Source organism: Podarcis bocagei (assembly GCF_964188305.1).
Source record: "Podarcis bocagei genome assembly, chromosome: 17".
Taxonomy (NCBI): Eukaryota; Metazoa; Chordata; class Lepidosauria; order Squamata; family Lacertidae; genus Podarcis; species Podarcis bocagei.
This window is the reverse complement of record NC_138143.1, coordinates 8,337,878-8,360,087: the sequence shown is the minus strand read 5'-3', so window position 1 is coordinate 8,360,087 and position 22,210 is coordinate 8,337,878. Positions and strand designations below refer to the sequence as shown.

The following is a 22,210-nucleotide window of genomic DNA, read 5'->3' as shown; positions in this document are numbered from 1 at the left end:
GGATCAGGGGTGGGGAATTTGTGGCCTTCCAGATGTTGTTGAACTCCCAACTCTCATCAGCCCCAGCCAGCAGGACCAATAATGAGTTGTCGTCCAGCTCTGACCGCAGAGCCACATGTTCACCAGCCCTGATGTAGAGATTTGGTCATGGCCACCATTGTTCCCTGTGACTGCTTGCCAAGGACATGAACTGTTGTCCTTTAATGGCTGTCCCTCTCTTTTTGAAGCCTCCAAACTCAGATGCAGCAGCTAGATAATCCAGAACTTCACCAGGGACTGCCACAGCCAGAAGAGCCTGTGAAGGCTTTGAAGGAGGTGAAGCGGTCTTCGTTGGATGGCATTGGGAAGGTATGAGTAGTTCCTGATCTCTGTTGTGGCAAATGCAAAACTGCCTATCAAGCACAGAATTTGACATTTTGAGAATTTCAGCATACATTTTTTTAAAAACCAAGCTTCTTGCTCTTATCATTGTAGGGAACAGCTTAAATACAGTGGTACCTCAGGTTACATACGCTTCAGGTTACATACGCTTCAGGTTACAGACTCCGCTAATCCAGAAATAGTGCTTCAGGTTAAGAACTTTGCTTCAGAATAAGAACAGAAATCGTGCTCTGGCAGCGCAGCAGCAGCGGGAGGCCCCATTAGCTAAAGTGGTGCTTCAGGTTAAGAACAGTTTCAGGTTAAGAACGGACCTCCGGAACAAATTAAGTACTTAACCCGAGGTACCACTGTATGTGGAAATCACCTAACTTGCATGCTACGCTCAGTCAGACCATGGCTCGGTAGGAATGTGCAATCATGTGGGGTCCAAGACAGCGGATTGGGGCCACTTTTACTACTCTTTAGTCATTTTGCTGCTGCTTGAGCTACGCATGGTTTGGCTTTGCATGTTGTCTCAAGCCAGGCTCAAGGCTTAGCACTCTCCAGACTAATCATGTAACCAAGGTTTGTCCCGTGATTTGTGGCTAGTGGTTTGTCTGGGAGAGCTAAGCCACGAGACCAGACCTGGGTGATAAGCTATGCCAAAATGAAGGCTTAGCTCAGCGTAGCAGCAGGACATTCAGGGAAGCGAAAAAGAGACCCCAGTCTCCTCTCCAGTGGGCCACATATGCATGTGTTCATGCTAAGCCATAGTTTGGCTCAGCAAATGGGCCAACAACAAATGAAATTTCAAAAGCCGGGACTTCATTTATTCAGGCAACAGGACCTAATGATCAGTGCTTTGTGGCCTGTTTTGTAATTCTTGGATGTTCGCTCCTTCAGCCTACCTGCCTCCAGTGTCCATATTCTCTCCCTTTCTATCAACATTTTCCAAGTTCTTTTAGAATTTGGATCTTGGAAACAGAGTATTTTCTTCTGTAGTTGCAAAAGCACCTCTGATCCCTCGTTCAGTAGACATCTTTAGGCACCATGTGAAAATGTTCCTCTTCAACCAAGTCTTCAGCTGATTTACATTCTATGTCTTTTAAAATGTGCTGGTGGGGTGGGGTTATTGTTTTGTTTTGTTCTTGTTTTTATTGTGTATTTTGCGTTTTTATGCTGTGAACCGCCCGGAGATCTTGGGATGAAGGGCAGTGCAGTCGTACCTTGGAAGTTGAACGGAATCCGTTCTGGAAGTCCATTCGATTTCCAAAACGTTCAGAAACCAAAGCGTGGCATCTGATTGGCTGCGGAAGCCCCGCCGGACATTCGGCTTCCAAAAATAGTTTGTAAACCGGAACAGTCACTTCCGGGTTTACAGTGTTCGGGGGGCCAAAACATTCGAGAACTAAGCTGTTTGAAAATAAAGATACGACTGTCTACACATTTAATAAATAAAAGGCTGTAAATGTTTCACTTTACATAGAGTTCAAAATTGTGGGTTCATTATCTAGTGAGAAACTTAATTTTCCATATAGAGATGAGGTGTCCTGGTGATATTATTGGGTTAAAAAAAACAAAACACAATACCACGTGGGTGTTATTTTGAAATGTAATTTGGCCCCTTCCAAGTCCAGGTGAATGATATGCAATTTGGATTGATGTGATGATGCTCTGTCTGCCAAGCAGCCACAAACCTTCTGACTTTGGATGCAATCTGGGAGGAAGGGAAGGAAGGAAGGAAGAGAGAGAGAGAGAGAGAGAGAGAGAGAGAGAGAGAGAGAGAGAGAAAGCGTGAGTCACTGGAGCTTACTTAAGTCAACCTACATAAGATCAGGTCAGCAATATAGGATGCTGCCTGACAGCAAATCACAGCATTGTTTCCAAGATCCTTTAACTGGAGGAATGAGTGAGCTATGGCACCTCCCTGAGGGTCTCACCTTCACTTCTTCAGGCCTTGGGTGGCATTGTTAGCTGGCTACCCAGTTCTTCCTTTGCCCAAGTGAAGGGTTCCTAAGGCTCAAAGGGGGATCCTGATCTGTTATAGAATTGGACCTCATCTCATCCCATTGCCACAAAAGCAGAACCAGGCCCCGTAGACCAGGCTATACAATCCAGACCATATTGTGCCACTAGAGAGGTTCTCCCAGAGACTGAGAGATACCTGTATGCATAGTAGCCATAGCTTTCTGACTTTTGCAGCAGTCCCAAAGGAAGTAAGTTCCAATGGATTAAGTGCTCTTGGGCAAACCTGCTTAGGCTCACACTGAGCAACAGAGATGGGGAACTTGCAGCTTTCCAGATGTTGCTGTACTACTCTTCCCATCATCCTTGACGATAGACCTTGCTGGCTGGGGCTGATGGGAGTTGGAGTCTCAACAGCATCAGAAAGGCCACAGCAGGTTTCCCACCCCTGATTGAGTGCAAATGTCTTCAGAAGACTCCAGCAACTGAGCCACAATACACATTTTAGAGGAAAGCAAAACCTGTTTTCCATTCTGAGCCCCGATGTGGATCTCAATCAGAACCTGTGATAATGTCTCTGCACCAATACGCTTGACACCTTCCTTCCTTCCTTCCTTCCTTCCTTCCTTCCTTCCTTCCTTCCTTCCTTCCTTCCTTCCTTTCTTTCTTTCTTTTGCTTCCTCTGGTTTATTGTTTCTCACACAGATGAGCCATCTCCTCTCAGTTTATTTTGGAGGGGGGCGGGGCCCCATTGTTGAATTACACTCATACACCCACACACAGGCCAGGCCATATGAGGTGTTCAAAAAGAAGAGGGGAGGGATATCTCTGTGGGAGTGAAAACATTCCTCCCCCAAAAATAAGTTACTGGGAGTAGGTGGTGATCAAGGCAGCTATGGTGAATTGGTGGATGTTATTAAAAAATTAAGTCAATTAAATTTCTCTCCCACCCCTCCTCCCCAAGGAGCCCTGAGTGCCATCGTTTTTGTCATCATACATTACAGTGCGAAAGTAGACATTGCCTGTTATTTATTATTTAGTTCATCAGTTTGGAAATGCTTAATCACCATCATCTCTAAACGGAGTGCTAGGGACCCAATACAATAGACCTAGCAATAAACTGACACTATAAAATCCCAATTCAGTTAAGAAACCTACTGGGATTTTTAAAAAAGCATGTGGTAAGTGCCAGAAGGTCAACAATGGGGGTGGGTTGGGGGCTTTTTGACCTCAGCTGAAAAGGAGTTTCACAGAATTTACCTTGAAGTAAGTTTCATGGAGTTCAGTGGAATCTACTTGCAGGTAATGGCATGCAGTTGCAGGCATAAAGAAGCATGTGCTTTAAATGCTCATTTGTACTTCTTATTTTTTTAATGGAAATATTTTTTAATCATTTTTATTAATTTTCTAATAAAAAACATCCAATTAATATATCCAATCATAATCCAATAAAAATAAAATACTAAAATAAAAAAGACCAAATTGTAATCCAAATTATAATTGTTGATTTTTCGGCAGTGGCGTAGCGTGGGGGGTGCAGGGGGGGCCGGCCACACCGGGCGCAACATCTGGGGGGCACGCGCTCGCACTCGCAGCTCTCTAGTGGAAGAGACTCGAGTGCTAAAATCCACGGGTTAGGGGGGTGCAAAATACTTGCCTTGCCCCAGGTGCTGACAACCCACGCTACGCCACTGTTTTTCAGGGCTCCCCATAGTCTGGACCTCTGAAGCATATCTCCACATCTCAGTCCTGCCTCTCCTCGTTGTTTCCATATTTTCCACATCCCAATTTTAACGCTTTAAATTTAATGGAAATATTTTTAAAGCAGAAAATTCTTCCAGGGATTGAGGGAAGAGATGCCCTGGTGATGTCACAGGTACTGGCCAATAAGCATTGTGCAAACACTGTATTCTGTCTTAGTCATTGCTTTAACCTGGGAAAGGGCCTTAGCTTAGTGGGAAAACACAAGGTTTGTGTGGAAAAGGTCCCGGGTTCACTTCCTGGCATCTTCAGGTAGAGCTGGGAAAGAAGACTCCTGTCTGAAGCCTTGGGGAGAGGCTGCTAGTCAGTTTGGAGTTTGACAATACTAAGCAGGACCAGTGGTCTGACTCAGTACAGTGGTCCCTCGGTTTAAGAACAGCCCTGTTTACAAACTATTCGGTTTATGAACTTTACCTCTGTCTAAGAACAGAAGCCAAACAGTGGAAGTGCACCGGCGGTGGGAGGCCTCATTAGGGAAAGTGCTCCTCGGTTTAATAATGGTTTCGGTTTAAGAACGGACTTCCGGAACAGATTAAGTTTGTAAACCGAGGTACCACTGTATAACGCAGATTCCTGTGTTCATACTTTGCAGGATTTTTGTGCAGATAAAACGAGAGAGATCCTTATGGAGGCTCTTCTGAGCTCTTTGGAGGAAAGACAAAGAATCAACATGTTGAATAAATAAGAATTTGAGAATGAGCAAAAGCCACCTCAGTTTAAAAATAAAATAAAATGTTTACTAGTGATCTCTTTGGAGACTGTTGCCATGAAGTTCCTTTCTTTTGCTTTCAGGTTGATGGGACCTCTTCCTCTCCTCCAGAAGGTGAGTCGTTCTCTATTTGCCAGGATACCTCTATCACAGTGGGTGCAATTTGCCTGGCAGTTCTTCTGCACAAGCTTCATTGGAATGAATGGGAATCTCACAACTGGCAGTTGCAATCTTCTGAACTATGCAGGTCAACTGGTTCAGTCCCACCCAGGACCTATGAATTCACATCCCGCTGTGCTTTCAGCAACAGCTTTCCACTTCATCCTGTCTTGTTTTCTGCAGCCCAGTTGGCGGACATAATAAGGCGGAAGGTGGGCCCCCTATTCCCCAAGCGTATTCTGCAATTTACTTTCCCAGATGTGTGTTGAAAGTTCCACACCTGCTGGACTGAAATCTGATCTCCAGCCAGCTATTTGTGTGAAAAGGGCAGGCTCAGAGGACAGAGTAACTTGGAATGAACACAGCTGTGATCCATGTCTGTGTGTCTCTTTGTGTGTGTATTGTTTCTTTATCTATTCAAGATTGTTGGTACAGCCTTGTAGGGCATTCAGATAATGAAACAGCCCTGGGACATGTTCCAGCCTGTTCCAAGCTTCTTTCTTCTTTGCCTTCTGTAACCTCAAGTTTGGAAGCCTTGTCATTTAGGCAACCACTAGCCCACCTTTAAAAGGGATGCGGGTGGCCCTGTGAGTTAAACCAGAGCCTAGAACTTGCCGATCAGAAGGTCGGCAGTTCAAATCCCCGCGACGGGATGATCTCCTGTTGCTCGATTCCAGCTCCTGCCAACCTAGCAGTTCGAAAGCACGTCAAAGTGCAAGTAGATAAATAGGTACCACTCTGGCGGGAAGGTAAACGGCGTTTCCGTGCACTGCTCTGGTTCGCCAGAAGTGGCTTAGTCCTGCTGGCCACATGACCCGGAAGCTGTACACCGGCTCCTTCGACCAATAAAGCGAGATGAGCGCCGCAACTGCTAGGTTGGCAGGAGCAGGGACCGAGCAACGGGACCTCACCCTGCCGTAGGGATTCGAACCGCCAACCTTCTGATCGGCAAGCCCTAGGCTCTGTGGTTTAACCCACAGCGCCACCCGCGTCCCTTAATATATATATAGTATAATATTAATAGAAAGCACCTGTTACCTCTGCCCACATTATCCACAAGGGTCCAGGCTGAACTGCCAAGACAGAGAAATACCTTTTCCCCATGACCTGCCACCAGGTGCTGCTGTCTCCTACCCCCACCAGGCTTTGCCCTCTGACCTATGACTCACAAGCTTCACACACCCTTCTCAGAGGACTTGATAACTTCATCTGAATGTGACCATGAATTCCTTGCAGAGAGAAGTGACCCTGAGTCCAGGCTCGAGTTGGCTCCTGTTCCACCCAAGAGGTCTCTGCAAGCAACAGCCCAAGAGAAGCTGCAGAATGGAGATATGCCAGGAGGAGGTGGGTGCTGGAGACTGGCAAGGCCTGCCCTTGAGTAAGCTGGAGAGGGAGCTTTCTTTTAGCCTGAGGACCACCTTCCGTCCTGCGCAACCTCTCGGGAGCCAAAGGCGGGTGGTGGGCAGTTGTTGTTTAGTCGTTTAGTCATGTCTGACTCTACGTGACCCCGTGGACAAGAGCTCGCCAGGCACTCCTGTCTTCCACTGCCTCCCGCAGTTTGGTCAAACTCATGTTAGTAGCTTCGAGAACACTGTCCAACCATCTCGTCCTCTGTCGTCCCCTTCTCCTTGTGCCCTCCATCTTTCCCAACATCAGGGTCTTTTCCAGGGAGTCTTCTCATGAGGTGGCCAAAGTATTGGAGCCTCAGCTTCACGATCTGTCCTTCCAGTGAGCACTCAGGGCTGATTTCCTTCAGAATGGAGAGGTTTGATCTTCTTGCAGTCCATGGGACTCTCAAGAGTCTCCTCCAGCACCATAATTCAAAAGCATCAATTCTTTGGCGATCAGCCTTCTTTATGGCCCTTCTCTCACTTCCATACACCACTACTGGGAAAACCATGGCTTTAACTATACAGACCTTTGTTGGCAAGGTGATGGGCAGAGCCAGAGGCAAACCTGGGCCAAGTAACTCATGTAAAGTTTGCCTTGGTGTGCTGAGTTGCCGCACATGCTCAAACACTCCTTTCTGCCCTCCGTGCAGCCAGGAAGAGACATTATCTGAGCAAGGGGACATTTTCCTGCTGGGCAGAAATGCTCCAGGAGCCTGCGAAGGAAAATGCATCCTGGGTGTGGCTGGGGAGATGTGGCTTGAGGAGAGTACCCAGGGCCAGAGAGAGGGGGGGGAGAGGTTTGGAGGGGCATATTTGGCCCCTGAGGCTGAGTTTTCCCACCACAGGGGTGAGGGATCAGGCCAGGAGGACCAGAGGCAAACCCTTCGACTCAAGCGTTTACATTCCAGTGGAGCATGGAGTGAAGCAAATTTCTGCAAACATGGACTTTGGTATTGAGTGGGAGAGCATTTGGCTGAAATCCTGAAAATCAGAGTTTTCCTTTAAAAAGCAGGTTTGGGGATGCAAATGTTAAGGTTTGAAATGTGGGGGGGGGGACCTCTCCATGGAATCACAACAGAGGTCTATATCAATCACTTCATAGCCTCTTGTCTCGCCCCATGACTGGCAAAAGCAGGGTGAATTATGCAAAGTGTGTGTGTCCTTGTTTGTCTACCCCTTTCAAAGTTCATCTCTGGTTTGGTCAATTTAGACTCTGGACAATGGACTCGGCACAAAACCTCTTTATATAAGTAACTGTGTCTTATGGTGGGTCGCTAACCTTTGGCCCTCCAGCCTACAACTCTTCCTCCTCCTTGACTATTAGTCATGCTGGCTAGGCTTGATGGGAGCTGTAGTTTATTTTATTGAGAATATTATACTGCTTCCTGTCCAGCTTTTCTTCTTTGTGTTACAGTCATACCTCTGGTTACAGCCGCTTCAGGTTGCGTTTTTTTCCAGGTTACGGACCGCCGAAACCCGGAAGTACCGGAACAGGTTACTTCTGGGTTTTGGCGGTCACGCATGCGCAGAAGCACTAAATTGCACTTTGCGCATGCGCAGAAGTGCCGAATTGCAACCTGCACATGCGCAGATGCACAGACGTGGGTTGCGAATGTGCATCCCGCATGGATCACGTTCATATCCTGAGCGTCCACTGTACTGGGAAATCAGAGGACCTGAGTGCCTGAGATAACGTTGTTGCTTTTTCCTCCAAAGGTGTGTTTGGCAGTGAATGCAGTCCTGAGAAGGCAGAAGTTGATGTGACCCCTATGACTGAAGAAGGTGGGAATGTCCAGTCCCCACAGAGAAGTGCTGAAGCTGCTCCGGACATGAAACTGGCCTGCCAGAGCTTGGGCCTCAGTGACGCCTCTCCCAACTGCCCAAGAAAGCTGGCAGTGGAGGAGATGGTCATCCGAGACCACTTGGGCCAGGAAGTGGGCAGCATGGATGCTGTTGGGCAGAAGCAGAGCTCCATTGGGAAGGAGGAAGACTTGGAGGGCCACCCTGATTTAGGGAATGAGGGTGAAGAAGGGAGCAAGCCAAACCACCTTTGCAGTGCCTCAAATTCAGTGAAGGCCCTTGGAGCTGCAGAAAGCCGGGTGGACAGTGAACTGGGCAGCCGTGACGGTCCAGAGGGAGAGTCTCCCACTTCTTGGGACCATCAGAGTCCCTCTAAGGCACCGCAGGGTGAGAATAGCTGCCTTGATTCTCCCAAGTGGCGGGCAGAGGCAGAGCTGGAGATTGGCTCCCTGGCCAAGGAAGCAGAACTGATGGGAGCTGGGCAGAAGGAGTTCCCAGAACAGGGTGCCAAAGAGGCGGATCCTGCCCAAGGCCTAGCAGTTGGCCATGTGGAGCCAGAGATAGGGGGACAGGAAAATCTAAGCGGAGAGAGCCTGGGGTCATGGCTGGACCAGCCTAAGCTTCCTCTGCTGGACCAGATCCCTGATCTGGAAGAAGCCAAGATGCCACTTCTAGATGAAGTCATATCATCATCATCAGCTCTGCCAGACCAGGTTCCAGTGACACTTCAGGAACAGATTCCTCCTCCCCTGCAAGACCAGATTCCATCTTTTCAGGAAATGGAGGGTTCACGCCTAGAGCCTTTGTTACCAAATCAGAGCCTGTCCACTCTTTCGGACCAGACTGCTCCTTTGCAAGAAAGGAAGGAACTGCTTTCAGCCCCAGTTCCATCCCCACAGCAAGAGTCCCTTTTAGATCCAGCCCCACCATCTCTGCAGGACCATCCTTCCTCTTCTCCAAAAGAGAACCCATCCTCTTTGCAGGGTGAGGTCACTTCTCTGCAGGACCAGATCCCATCGCCTCTGCATGAAGCTAATGGGAAACCTCTGGACCAGATCCCAACATCTCTACAAGAACAGAGTGCTGCTCTGCCAGATCAGGTTCTGTCACCTCTACTAGACCAGCTCACATCTCTGCCAGAGCAGATCCCGTCCTCTTTGAATGAAACAGAGAAATCGCTTCAGATATCGACAACTTCACAGGGCCAGGAACTTTATGGGGTGGAAGCTAAAGGATCCTTTCCAGACATAATCCCCTACCAGCTCTCTTCTCTGCCTGATCAAATAAATTCCCTTCAGGAAGCAGAGGGGTTGTCCTTGGAAGAGATTCCGGTCATTCTGCAGGATCAAATGCCAACAGCTCCAGAGGCCTGTATCCCTTCTCTGCCAGAGGAAGACATCATTCTTCCAGGCCAGATCCCACTCCCTGTGGATGAAGGTAAGCATTTACTTCCAGGGGAGTCTCCAGCATCTGTACCAGATCCGATCCCACAAGCTCTTCTGGACCAGAACCCAACATTTCTGGAGGGTGCAGCCCCTTCTTCTCTGCAAGAGGCGGGAGGATGCCTTACAGACCAGACGCAGGCATCCCTGCCAAGCCAGACCTCACCTCGTCTCCTTGAAGCTAAAGGGTCACCTCAGGGCCAAGCTCAACCCATGCTAATGGAGCAGGTGCCAATCTCTATGCAGGGCCAGGCAACTTCCCTTCAGGAACCTGAAAGGTCTCTTCCAGAAAAGCTGGAAGAAGTGCCCCTTATGCCAGGCCAAGCCCCATCCCCTAACTCAACGGCTCCAGATGCTTTGCTCTTGTCCAGCCAGGACGTTGGCCAGCCTCTCCTGGACAAGACTGTATCAGTGGGAAACCAGGAGCTGAAAGAAGGTGGAGGTGCCAGCCTGGCCTCAGCAGCAGAAGAGGCTAAGGAAGTCCTGGAAAGTCTCCACGCTGAACAGCAACCTCTGCTGCAGGAGGCCTCAGCAGATGCTCTGGACATTTCTGTCGGAGACATGCAGCCCAAGATGGGGATCTTAAAACTCCAGGCAGCCACAAACCAGGAGGCCCCAACCTACACCACCACCTCTGCCAACACTGCCTCCTCATGCCAGCTCCAGCCCACGGCACCCCGGCAAGGGGAAGACCCAGAGCAGGGGCAGAGCAGGCGCAAGCAGAAGTCATGCCAGTGCTGCTCAGTCATGTGAGCTTGGCTAGGATGCCCTCCTCAGGAACAGGAGTTGTTGATCTGGTCCCAGTGGCAGGCTCTGAAGTTGGTAACATGCCCTGCCAGTAGTCTACTGTAGGTATCTCTCTCTCTCTCTCTCTCTCTCTCTCTCTCTCTCTCTCTCTCTCTCATACACACACAAACACACACACTCCCTTGGAGGAGACGGATGCTGGTTGTGGAGGTGAGCCCCTAGAGGGTTTCTAACAGAGGACTTGTTCAAATAGTGGATTTGCCTCTCCATGTTTATCTCTCCATGTTCCCCTGGAGTGGGTGAACAGGAGGGAGAGAAATCTGATGCTCTAGCTGTTTGGGAGGCTCCAAATGTGTCTCTACATGACATAGTCACACGTAGGCACTAACACATGGAGACGCACCCACACAATTGCAGCAGGCACACTCTGCACACTAGCAACATGGGTCCACATTGCTGACCGTGCATTGTCATGCACTAACGCATAGACTCCACCAACATGTTCCCTTCGCCTATGTTTCCTGTGTATGCATTCTCCCCCAGACACACACCCATTTTGGTGTGCATTTGTGTAAATTTGCGTAGTTGGAATGCACATATCCATGCACAGCTGTTGTTAACATGCATACACAGGCACATACAGTCACATATCCGCTTGCATGTTGGCCTGCAGTGCATCAGTTCACGCCCCATGGTTTCATGTGCCAGTACGAAAAGACATCTGCTTCCACATGCTTGTACATAACTCGCATTGGGCTGGATACGAGAGCTACACCTATGCATGCAGAACTCTTGACACCTCCACTCTCCGCATGTGCCTGAATCCCTCTTGCCAGCTTGGCATTACTCTCCAAAATCAGTCTGGGCACATTCCAGAGACACTGAGCAATACCTTCTTCCCTTCGTACTGCCTTCTGCACGTAGGCTGAGGTGCCCCAGCGGTGCCACGATGGATTCTGCAGCAAATAATCAGCACTGTGACACTTTGGGCACAAGAGGACTCTGGGACAGCAGGAGCTGGCAATACAGAGAGACTCTGGACAAGAGGCTGCTGGAACCCTCTCAGCTTGGATGTGGCCTCCCAGCTAAGATCTCACGTGGTGCAGACTTAATGCTCTCCCTCACAAGGACAGACTGAGAGACCTTTCCTAACTGTGGACCCCCCCCCCCGCCCCATTCCTATCACAGCCACTGGGTCTGTGCTCTAGCCAGGGTACAGGGACCCCCAGCCCTCCTCCTCACAACCACCCACACCCTTCCCATGACTGTTTATTCTATGCACTTTGTTTTTAATTCTAATTATCTAACTTCTGTTAGGGCCACTACCAAAGTCAGTAAGAGCCTTTTACATGGTCAGTTCCTGGGCAGTACTGGAAGAGTCTCAATTAAAGTCAGCTGCAATGACGAGCAGGACCTCTGGCTGTGCTTGGGGTGAGGAAATGGGTCTGGTGCTCTGGAGCTGGCAAAGGGGTGCTCCGCAGGGATGTTCCAGCTACCAGCATCTTTTTACTAACAACCACAGCTAGAGGAACAGCGTGACCCAGGTGTCAGGGCAGGAAACACAGGCAGGCAATTGGGGGTTCTGGGGTTATCCTAAATAGGCAAAGGTAAAGGACCCCTGGATGGTTAAGTCCAGTCAAAGGCGATTATGGGGTTTCGGTGCTCATCTCACTTTCAGGCCAAGGGAGCTGGCATTTGCCCATAGACAGCTTTCCAGGTCATGTGGCCAGCATGATTAAACCACTTCTGGTGCAACGGAAGTCAGAGCGCACTGAAACGCTGTTTACCTTCCCGCTGCAGCGGTACCTATTTATCTACTTGCACTGGTGTGCTTTCGAACTGTTAAGTTGGCAGAAGCTGGGACAGAGGAACAGGAGCTAACCCCATCACAGGGATTTGAACCGCCGACCTTCTGATCAGCAAGCCCAAGAGGCTTAGTGGTTTAGACCACAGCGCCACCCACGTCTGGCTTCCGTCGCAATGTTCCTGCTCTTTCTAGCAAGTTAGGCCCTTGACTTCTGCCCTAAAGGCCTTCCCAGCTAGCCCCACTTCCAGCTCCCCACATACTTGCATACTGAGAGGCGAGAGGAGGCATTTCAGCAGATGCTGGCGGGGGACATGGGTATAGCCAGGATTTATTTGGGGGGGGCAGGCATTGTTGGGGCCATACAGAACCAAGGTATCTGCAGTGCAATTGGTCTGTTAGTTAAGTATTTTTATTTATTTATTTGTTCAGCTATGCCCATGTGGGGAGGCTGTATTTGCAAGATCCTTGTTTTGTGTTGAGGATTGGAGTTGGTGACCCCCCAAGCTCTCTTCCATATCTAGGAGTCGAGGAAAAGCTGCCGAGGTGATGTTGGGCCACAGACTCATGGCAAAGGCTTGGTGTTTCTGTGTTAAGCAGCACCTGTAGGGAGGGCAGCTGTGGTGGGGCAAAGCTTTGGGGCAGGTGTGCCAACAGGAGATGGTGCAACCTCCCCAACCCCAAAGGAAGTGCTTCTGATCTACTAAGAGAGGCACGCAGGTGAGCAATCTTGTCCCTGACACCTGCAGCCAGGCCAGCTGGGTCAACTCCTGGGCCACTCATCTTGGTCTCAAGAGCACCCAAGCTTCTGTTGTAGAATAGGGGGGGGGGTGGAGATCAGTGCAAGGATCAGAGCACCCAGAGTTCTTCAAGTGGCTTTTCCTGTTGCCTTATCCGGGCTTAAGGTTTCTACTCCTGGGGTTATTTGCCCTGCAGATTTCATGTAATGCTTCTGTCTTTGTGCTGGCACCGAAGGCAGCCCTAGTATGAGGCCAGATTTCGGGTGATCGGGTGAAGCCTTTGTTCAGTGTCCAGTGAAGCAGAGCGCTCAATGGCCTTGCCAGCCCCAGAAAGCAAGCAACATGATTTTATTTCGACCAAAGGATTGAGCCGGGCTGTTTTCTCATGGGCAGTTCAGAAAGGAGGAGAAGTGTCATTTGTCCAGATCAGGCACTTCCAACAGGCAGATCGTGATCTACCGATAGATTACTGGATGTTTGTGGCAGATCACTAGCTCCCCCCAAAGAAGCTCAAAAAGTTTGGTTCCCCTAAGAAAAGCTCAGCATGCACCCCCCAAAAACGCTTGACAACTTTGACCTGAACCCCCCCCCCAAAAGAGGATAGATCACTGCCAGTCTTTAACTCTGTGAGTAGATCGCAGTCTCTTGGGAGCTGGCCATCCCTGGTCTAGAGTAAACACTGTTGGGGAAATTAGAACCCTGGTTCCCAATCCCATACCACCCGCTTCTTCTTACTGCCCAACTGTGAAACACTACGAAAGCCGTTGCTTGGAACACCACATTCCAAAGGAACACAACTGTCAATATTTTATTGTTAATAATTTTGCTTTCTACCACCCTCTCCATAAACCATTACAAGTGTGCAGGCAAGGAGCGACTTTTTGCCCGAGCTCTTACAGATGGCAGCACTAAAGGGAGAGTCCTTTCATGGTTCGACAGTGGAATTTGCTGCCAAGGAGTGTGGTGGAGTCTCCTTCTTTGGAGGTCTTTAAGCAGAGGCTTGACAACCATATGTCAGGAGTGCTCTGATGGTGTTTCCTGCTTGGCAGGGGGTTGGACTCGATGGCCCTTGTGGTCTCTTCCAACTCTATGATTCTATGATTCTATGGTGGGGTTGGGGCTGGGGCTGGGGTTATGTCTACAAAGCAGATCATCTTCACAAGTATAGAGGCTGCTGGAATACCTCTGATCGATAGCTGGTCAAATGGTCACATCAGGACATACGGGGCAAGCCAGGCATTATGTCAATTGCAAAGGCGTTCTGGGAATTGTAGTTTGAACAACATGTTGTGTTGGTGTTGGGATTTCAGGCACAAATGGCACCCCCACCCATTACAGTACCAGAGGTTCTTTGTGTGGCATCCATGATTATGAAATAGCAGTAAAACTGAGACCTTCCAAGCACAGTCGCACCATTGCCCCATCCTCTGTCCTGTAAGCCAGGGAAGGAACTCGGAAACGATCAGGGTGAATTCCACTATAACTAAATTCTGAAGTTTTCCTTCAGCTTTGATGCAAGGCATATTTTAAGCAGTGGGTGTATAAAAGCGTGAAAAAGAGATTTGACTGTAAACTCACAACAGCCAGGGGAGAGCTGAGCGTTCCTCTCTGCTTGAAGCATCATCATATCTACCACTGCAAACTGTGGTACAAGCACACAGCAAAAGCCCATGGCCTGAATCAGCCCCAAGGCAAGTGAAGTGTACCACCTCTTTTGCCAGGGGGATGAATGTTTATTTAATTCTACATGGCTCGTAGGGAAACAGACCTCAAAATGGAGAAATGTGTGTCAGATACAAAAATCCGCACACTAAAAGTTGTAGGTAGGAAACACAACCATATACAACCGCACTCAGTGGGCTCTAAGCTGCCTTGATTGTGCAGGTAGCGGCAAGTAGGTGTACAGAAGCATCCGTCACACACATAACTAAGGGATGCTCAGATAATACCCACCTCTTGAACAGAAAGAAGCTGCCTCTTTCAGATCCACAAAACCTACTACAAGGGAGACAGGAGAGCAGGGAAGGGGAGCTGCTCTCAAGGGAAGAGGGGACTTCATACAGCTGCCCAAAGGTGGGCTGTAGAAGAGTCAGAGGCTGCACCCCCAACTCTGCCTGCACTGGGAAACCTGGGCCAATTCCCTTCTGATCAATCCTTAAATGGGTGCAAAGGAAATTGCTGCCATTTGTAATCGGAGGCATGCAAGGCTGCAAGAAATCACACACAAATTTAGAAAGGGGGGGTCATTGCAGAATACACAAGACAAGCAATGAAACAGGAATCCAGTGGCTTGGAGGGGGCATAAAGGGAGACATTTTTATTTAAAAACAAAACCAAACATATCCCCCCCCCACAAAAACTTGATAAAGCAGCTGTAACTTGTCAGTATCCAGAGCACCCTGAGCTTTCCTGCCCCCTGGTGAGGGGAAGGGAGTTGTTGCACCTTTTAAACTTGAACCGGATCTGCCAAAAGTTACTACAAGAAAGTATGTGACTGTTTTACAGAAGCACCATGTAACAGGTGGGGTGTAACTGCAGGCTTCCCCCTTTCCATACCTTTCTTGGTAACAACGCCATCTTGCATAGACATCTTCCAGGTGATCTTGGCTGCAAGTTGTGTTAGCTGTGTTTCCATCAAGTGTGAAATACACTTGTCCATTGCATGGACAGGGAGGCCACCCCAATTCAATCTCCACCTCTACTTTATCCATCCAGGGAGCACCTCTCAGGTGTGTTTCCTAACCCCACTGCCTTAAGCACAAGGCACCTTTTTAATGTACGTCCATGCTGCTTTGCAAGAGGAAAAACTCCCAAAGCAGCTTACAAGACACAAAACCAAACCAAAGCAAATCTTAAAAAAAACCCCACCAAAACGTGTGTTTTTTTTTAAAAAAAAACCCTACCAAAAGGTCAAAGTAACAGTTACACTTGGGCATGGGAACCAGACCCCACCCAAAGGGTGGTGGTTGGTGATTTATGGCCTTCCCAGAAGCAAGCAGTAATTCTTCCTCTTTGGCACTGTGACATTCTGCTGCCTTGGGCCAGTGTGGTGTAGTGGTTAAGAGCAGTAGTCTCGTAATCTTGGGAACCTGGTTCGCGTCTCCGCTCCTCCACATGCAGCTGCTGGGTGACCTTGGGCCAGTCACACTTCTTTGAAGTCTCTCAGCCCCACTCACCTCACAGAGTGTTTGTTGTGGGGGAGGAAGGGAAAGGAGAATGTTAGCTGCTTTGAGACTCCTTAAAGGGAGTGAAAGGCGGGATATCAAATCCAAACTCCTCTTCTTCTTCTTCTTCTTCTTCTTCTTCTTCTTCTTCTTCTTCTTCTTCTTCTTCGGGCTACAGCTGTGTGGGGTTGGCTTCTAGAAGCAGCTGAATACACTGATAGGACAACACAGGAAGCTGTTTTATGCTGAATCAGACCACTGGCCCATCTAGCTCTGTATAATCTGCAGTGCCTCTCTGGGGTTTCAGACGGGACATTCCCAGTCCTGCCTGGAGATGCTGGCGATTGAATCAGGAACCTTCTGCACAAAAAGTATGTGCTTCGCGCCAGAGGCGTAGCCCCCCCCCCCCATCGATGGCTCGGGGTAGGCTTGGGAGAGACACCTCTCAGCATTCTTGGGGTGCACATGCTTTAAATGGGTTCACAGCCAAAGAAAGGCAGAGGAGCAGCATCACCCTAAACGCGCCCCACTCGCTGGGTTGCACATTGTTTGGAGACCCTGCCCAGCGCTGGAAAGAGCGCCCTGCCTTTTTTTTTTTAAAGTAATATTTATTAAAGTTTCATAAACAATCAAAAGCTTCAAAATTTAAACATAGAATACAAAAACCAAAAAAAGCTACAAAAATGAGAAAATACAAAACAAAACACATAGAGGTACACAATAGAGAACGGTTAACAGAATAAAGAAGAAAAAGAAGAAAAAACACCAAAAATCAAAACAGGAAAAAAATAGTATTTTCATATCTTATACTTCATTCACTAGTTTCTTGACCTCCTCACACCTCCCTTTTTGTATTCCAGTTCAGATATTTAGTTCAGCAAATCCTTACCCTCTATCATTTATCCTTACTCAACATCTTAACCTATAATAAATATATATTTTCCATCATTATCAATCCATATTTACATATTCTTATTAATCTTTTAACCAACACCACTTGTTTTCAATCCAACATCCCTTTAACATTCATTAATTTTACAGTATTTCTGTAGATAGTCTTTAAATTTTTTCCATTCTTCTTCCACCACCTCTTCTCCCTGGTCTCGGATTCTGCCAGTCATTTCTGCCAACTCCATGTACTCTATCACCTTCATCTGCCATTCTTCCAGGGTGGGTAAATCGTGTGTCTTCCAATACTTTGCGATGAGTATTCTTGCTGCTGTTGTTGCATACATAAAAAAATTCTGTCCTTCTTTGGCACCAATTGGCCGACTATGCCCAAGAGAAAGGCCTCTGGTTTCTTCCGGAAGGTATATTTAAATACCTTTTTCATTTCATTATAGATCATCTCCCAGAAAGCCTTAATCTTTGGGCACGTCCACCAAAGGTGAAAGAATGTACCTTCAGTCTCTTTACATTTCCAACATTTATTTTCGGGCAAATGATAGATTTTTGCAAGCTTGCCTGGGGTCATGTACCACCTATAGATCATTTTCATAATATTCTCTCTTAGGGCATTGCATGCCGTAAATTTTATACCTGTGGTCCACAACTGTTCCCAGTCAGCAAACATAATGTTATGTCCAACATCTTGTGCCCATTTTATCATAGCAGATTTAACCGTCTCACCCTGAGTGTTCCATTTTAACAGCAAGTTATACATTCTTGAAAGTATCTTTGTTTTAGGATCTAACAGTTCTGTTTCCAACTTTGATTTTTCCACCTGGAAGCCATTTTTTAATCTAAATTAAAGGTCTCTCTTATTTGGTAATAGTGAAGCCAGTCTCGCACTTTATCTTTTAGTTTCTCAAAACTCTGCAATTTCAATTTGTCTCCTTCCTGCTCCAAAATTTCCCAATATTTCGGCCACTTGGCCTCCATATTGAGCTTTTTCTGAGCCTTCGCCTCCATCGGTGACAACCACCTTGGGGTTTTGTTTTCAAGTAAGTCTTTATATCTTGTCCAGACATTAAACAATGCTTTCCTGACAATATGGTTTTTAAACGCTTTATGTGCTTTAACCTTGTCGTACCACAAGTATGCATGCCACCCAAAAACATTATTAAAACCTTCTAAGTCCAGAATGTCTGTGTTCTCAAGAAGCAGCCAGTCTTTCAACCAGCAGAAAGCTGCTGATTCATAATAGAGTTTAAGGTCTGGCAGGGCAAATCCCCCTCTTTCTTTTACATCAGTTAGTATTTTAAATTTTATTCTGGGCTTCTTGCCCTGCCAGACGAATCTAGAAATGTCTCTCTGCCACTTCTTGAAACAGTCCATCTTGTCTAAAATTTGTAATGATTGGAACAAAAACATTCTTGGCAATACATTCATCTTTATAACAGCAATTCGACCCAACAAGGAAAGCTTCAGATTTGACCATATTTCTAGATCCTTTTTAACCTCCAACCAACATTTTTCATAGTTGTCTTTAAATAAGTTCCCATTTTTAGCCGTCATATTAATCCCCAAGTATTTCATCTTCTTAACCACTGTTAAACCTGTCTCATTCTGAAATCTCTCTTTCTCAGTCGTTGTTAGATTTTTCTCAAGGACTTTAGTTTTTAGCTTATTCAACTTAAATCCTGCCACATGACCAAACTCTTGAATCAGTTCTAATACTCTTTTAGTACTAGATTCTGGCTCCTGCAATGTCAATACTAAGTCATCTGCAAAGGCTTTCAGTTTGTATTGTTTAGCTCCGACCCTTATACCTTTAATCAAATGGTCCCTTCTAATCATATTTAGCAGAACCTCCAGGACCGAAATAAAAAGTAATGGGGAAATTGGGCAGCCTTGTCGTGTCCCTTTCTCTATCTTAAATTCCTCTGTCACCACATTGTTAACTATTAGGTTAGCCTTTTGTTCTGAATAAATTGCACTTATACCATTTTCAAACTCTTGGCCGACCCCCATCCCCTGAAGATTTTTATTCATAAAACTCCAAGAAATATTATCAAAGGCTTTCTCAGCATCCACAAAGATTAAAACTGCTTTAGTGTTAATGTCCTCTTGCAACTTCTCCAAAATGTTGATTATATTCCTCGTATTGTCAGACAAGTGTCTGCCTGGGAGAAAGCCAGCTTGGTCCTTGTGTATCTCTTCCCCTAGTACTTTTTTTAGCCTTTTAGCCAAAATGTCAGAAAATATTTTGTAATCCACATTTAGCAGGGATATGGGTCGGTAGTTCTTAAGTTGTGTCTTTTCAGACTCAGTTTTCGGTATAAGTGTAATATATGATTCTTTCCACGACTCTGGCGCCTTTTCCCCCTCCAAAATTTCATTGCAAACCTCCTTTAGTGGTTGAATTATCCTTCAAAGTCCTATAGTATTTTGAGGTTAAGCCATCCGGCCCTGGAGATTTTCCCAATTGCATATTCTGAATGGCACCTTCTACGTCTTGTTCCGTAATTTTATGATTCAACATCATCTTATTTTCTTGAGAGATTTTTTGCAAACCGTTTGTTTTCAAGAACTGGTCTATATCAAACTCTTTCTGGGGCCATTGTGTATATAATTGTTTAAAATACCTCTGGAAGCATTTTCTAATTTCCACTGGATTCTGAATGTTTTTTCCTTCCACTTCCAAGTTAGTAATGGTATTAAGTTTTTGTCTTTTCTTCATCTGCCAAGCCAACAATTTCCCACATTTATTTGCCGATTCAAAAGTCCTTTGTCTCATTTGTTTAATTTTCCATTCAATTTTCTGATTTATCATCTTCATATATTGCACTTGATATAACTTTATTTCTCTCAGAATCTCTTGTGAATTGGGTTTCAGTTTCTTCTCGCCCTCTTTTATTTTTTCCAAAAAAAATTCTTTCTTCTCATTTTGGGCTCTCTTCTTTAATGAATTCTGTTGAATCAGAAACCCCCTCATAACTGCTTTGATTGCATCCCAGATTACTCTTTTTTCCACAGTAGTTTTCAAATTTATCTCAAAATAGTCTCTCAGAGTTTTTTGGGCCTTCTTAATCACCTCTTGATCTCTAAACAAGGTGTCATTCATCCTCCATCTAAAGGAACCAGTTGGTGTTAATTTCATTTCCATTTTCACGGCATTATGGTCGGAGCACGTCTTAGGGCAGATCTCTACCTTCCTAATCTTAGGTGCCAGTCCTCTAGTTATCCAAATTTGGTCAATTCTTGTCCATGTCTTTTGAGCTTCAGAAAAGAAGGTTCCCTCTCTTGCCAAGGGATTCCTAATTCTCCAAATGTCAGTCAAATCCATATTGTCAGTCATTTCAAAAAAGGTTTTTGGTAGTCTGCCATCTTTCGTAACTACCTGTCTCTGCGACTTGTCCATATTTGTGGATACCACTCCATTCATGTCTCCCATCAAAATAATGTTATAGTCCATATAGTCCAACAAAGTCTCATGCAACTTTTTATAAAATTCAGATTTCCCCTCATTCGGTGCATATACTCCAATTATTTAAAATTTTTCTCCTTGTGTTTGAATTTCAATTGCAATAAATCTGCCTTGGCCATCTTTAAAAACAAATTTCGGTGAAAGGCTCTCTTTTGCATAAATAACTACTCCTCGCTTTTTAACCTTATCTGATGAAATAAATTCTTGACCCAGTCTCTTGTTGATCAATATTTTCCTGTGTAGCCCTATCACATGTGTTTCCTGTAAGCAAATTAGGTCCAAATGTTCCTTTTTCAACAAATGAAAGACTTTTTCCTTTTCTCCGGGGAATTCAGTCCATGAATATTCCAACTTAATAGTTGCAGAGACATGATGTATTTAAATTATTTCCCTCCAACTGCTCCCAATGACTCCTCTTGTTCTGACGGTGGTATCACTTTCTGTAGTTTGTCCAATCCCAAAGGTGGTAATACTTTGTCTAATGCTGCTAGTCATGAGGCTCCTGGTTCTCCTTCCACTCCCTTTTGCAAGTCTTCTTCGTGATCTCTCAGAAATTTTTCTTTCTCCTCCACTGATCTTATTTTAAACTTTTTACCTTTAAAGGTAAAAGATAGGCCTTGAGGGAATTCCCACCTAAAAATGGTTCTGTTTCCTTTCAGCAATGACACCAGATCTGTATAATTGGACCTGAGGTCCAAAAGTTGTTTCGGGATATCCTTAAATATCTCCACTCTTGAGTCCTGAATTATCAAGGTATTCTGGTAATGCGGGTTCAATATTTTGTCTCTCTCCTCTTTTGATCGAAGGGTGATCAAACAGTCTCTCACCCTGTTCTTTCTCCCTTCTCTTCCAAGTCTAAAAGCCTTTAGTATCTTAAAATCTTGCTTATCATCCAATTTCCAGAATCCTGCAAATTCCTGTGTCAAAAAGTCACTTAAATTCTCTTTCTCAAGCTCAGGTACCGCCCTGACCCTTAGGCTGGTCTGCTTCTCCTTCAATTCAATCATAGACAAAAGTGCCTGGTGGGCCCCAAGCTGCGACTGATGGTCCCCAAGCTGTTTATTTATCGGAATTATCTTTTCTTCTACTGCCACTGCTTTTTCTTTTGCTTCTTGAGCTATCTTTTGATTTGATGCTGATTCCTGCAGTAACTTTTCAATTGATTCTGTGTTCGAGTTCACCTTCTGGCTCAAATTATTAATACTTGTAGTGTTCTGGTCAATTTTATTTGTTGCCTCGGTGACTTGTTTACTTAATTTATCCAAGGTTTCGTAAATCTTGTTAAGAACTGAAGTGAATCCTTCTTCTGATGTCATCCCCTTTGCCCCAGCTTGTGTTGGATCTTCCCCTTGTGGTACAGGGGGGCCAGATGCAGATGCTCTGCGTTGCTGCAGTATTGCACTAGTCTGTTGGAGTCTAACCTTGCCTGATCTTGTTGTCTTTTCATCCACTTTTGTTGCCTTCTCATCCATGGCACTTTATCTCTAAGTCAAGGTCACTCCCACAGTCAAACTTGTTTTTCTGTAAGACTTTCACAGGCTGGTTGTAAATGGAAAATTCCCCAACCAACTGTAGCAATTTCAGTAGGCCTCTAGGGGAACACAGTAACAGTCAATAATGATGCAACAAAATGTCTTGTCAGTTTTTCAAAAGCCCCCCTTCAGGAAAATAAATAGCAGTTTCAACTGTTTCAGAGTATCTCACTTGCAGAGTTATCTAGCAACAAATTACATTGTCTTTAAAAAGTGCAAATTCTCAATGCCAGAGTTCAATTTAATCTTGACAGTCCGTTCCCAGGA

General features: G+C 46.1%; 2 protein-coding genes across 4 annotated transcripts in view; one reads left to right on the top strand and one right to left on the bottom strand.

Moving 5' to 3' along the window:
* The window catches only part of PALM3 (paralemmin 3), a 43,395-nt gene extending 31,656 nt beyond the window's left edge, over positions 1-11,739 (top strand). For 2 of the 3 annotated variants that reach the window (XM_081175848.1, XM_081175849.1), the window contains exons 5-8: positions 228-348; positions 4,879-4,909; positions 6,191-6,298; positions 8,062-11,739. In XM_081175848.1, the coding sequence (XP_081031974.1) occupies positions 228-348; positions 4,879-4,909; positions 6,191-6,298; positions 8,062-10,340 (2,539 nt within the window). In that variant the 3' untranslated portion in view covers positions 10,341-11,739. The remainder of the gene's footprint in view (positions 1-227; positions 349-4,878; positions 4,910-6,190; positions 6,299-8,061) is intronic. The other variant, XR_014003260.1, reaches the window with a different exon arrangement.
* Positions 1-22,210, bottom strand: part of RLN3 (relaxin 3) — a 157,893-nt gene that overhangs the window by 100,468 nt on the left and 35,215 nt on the right. The window lies entirely within an intron of this gene.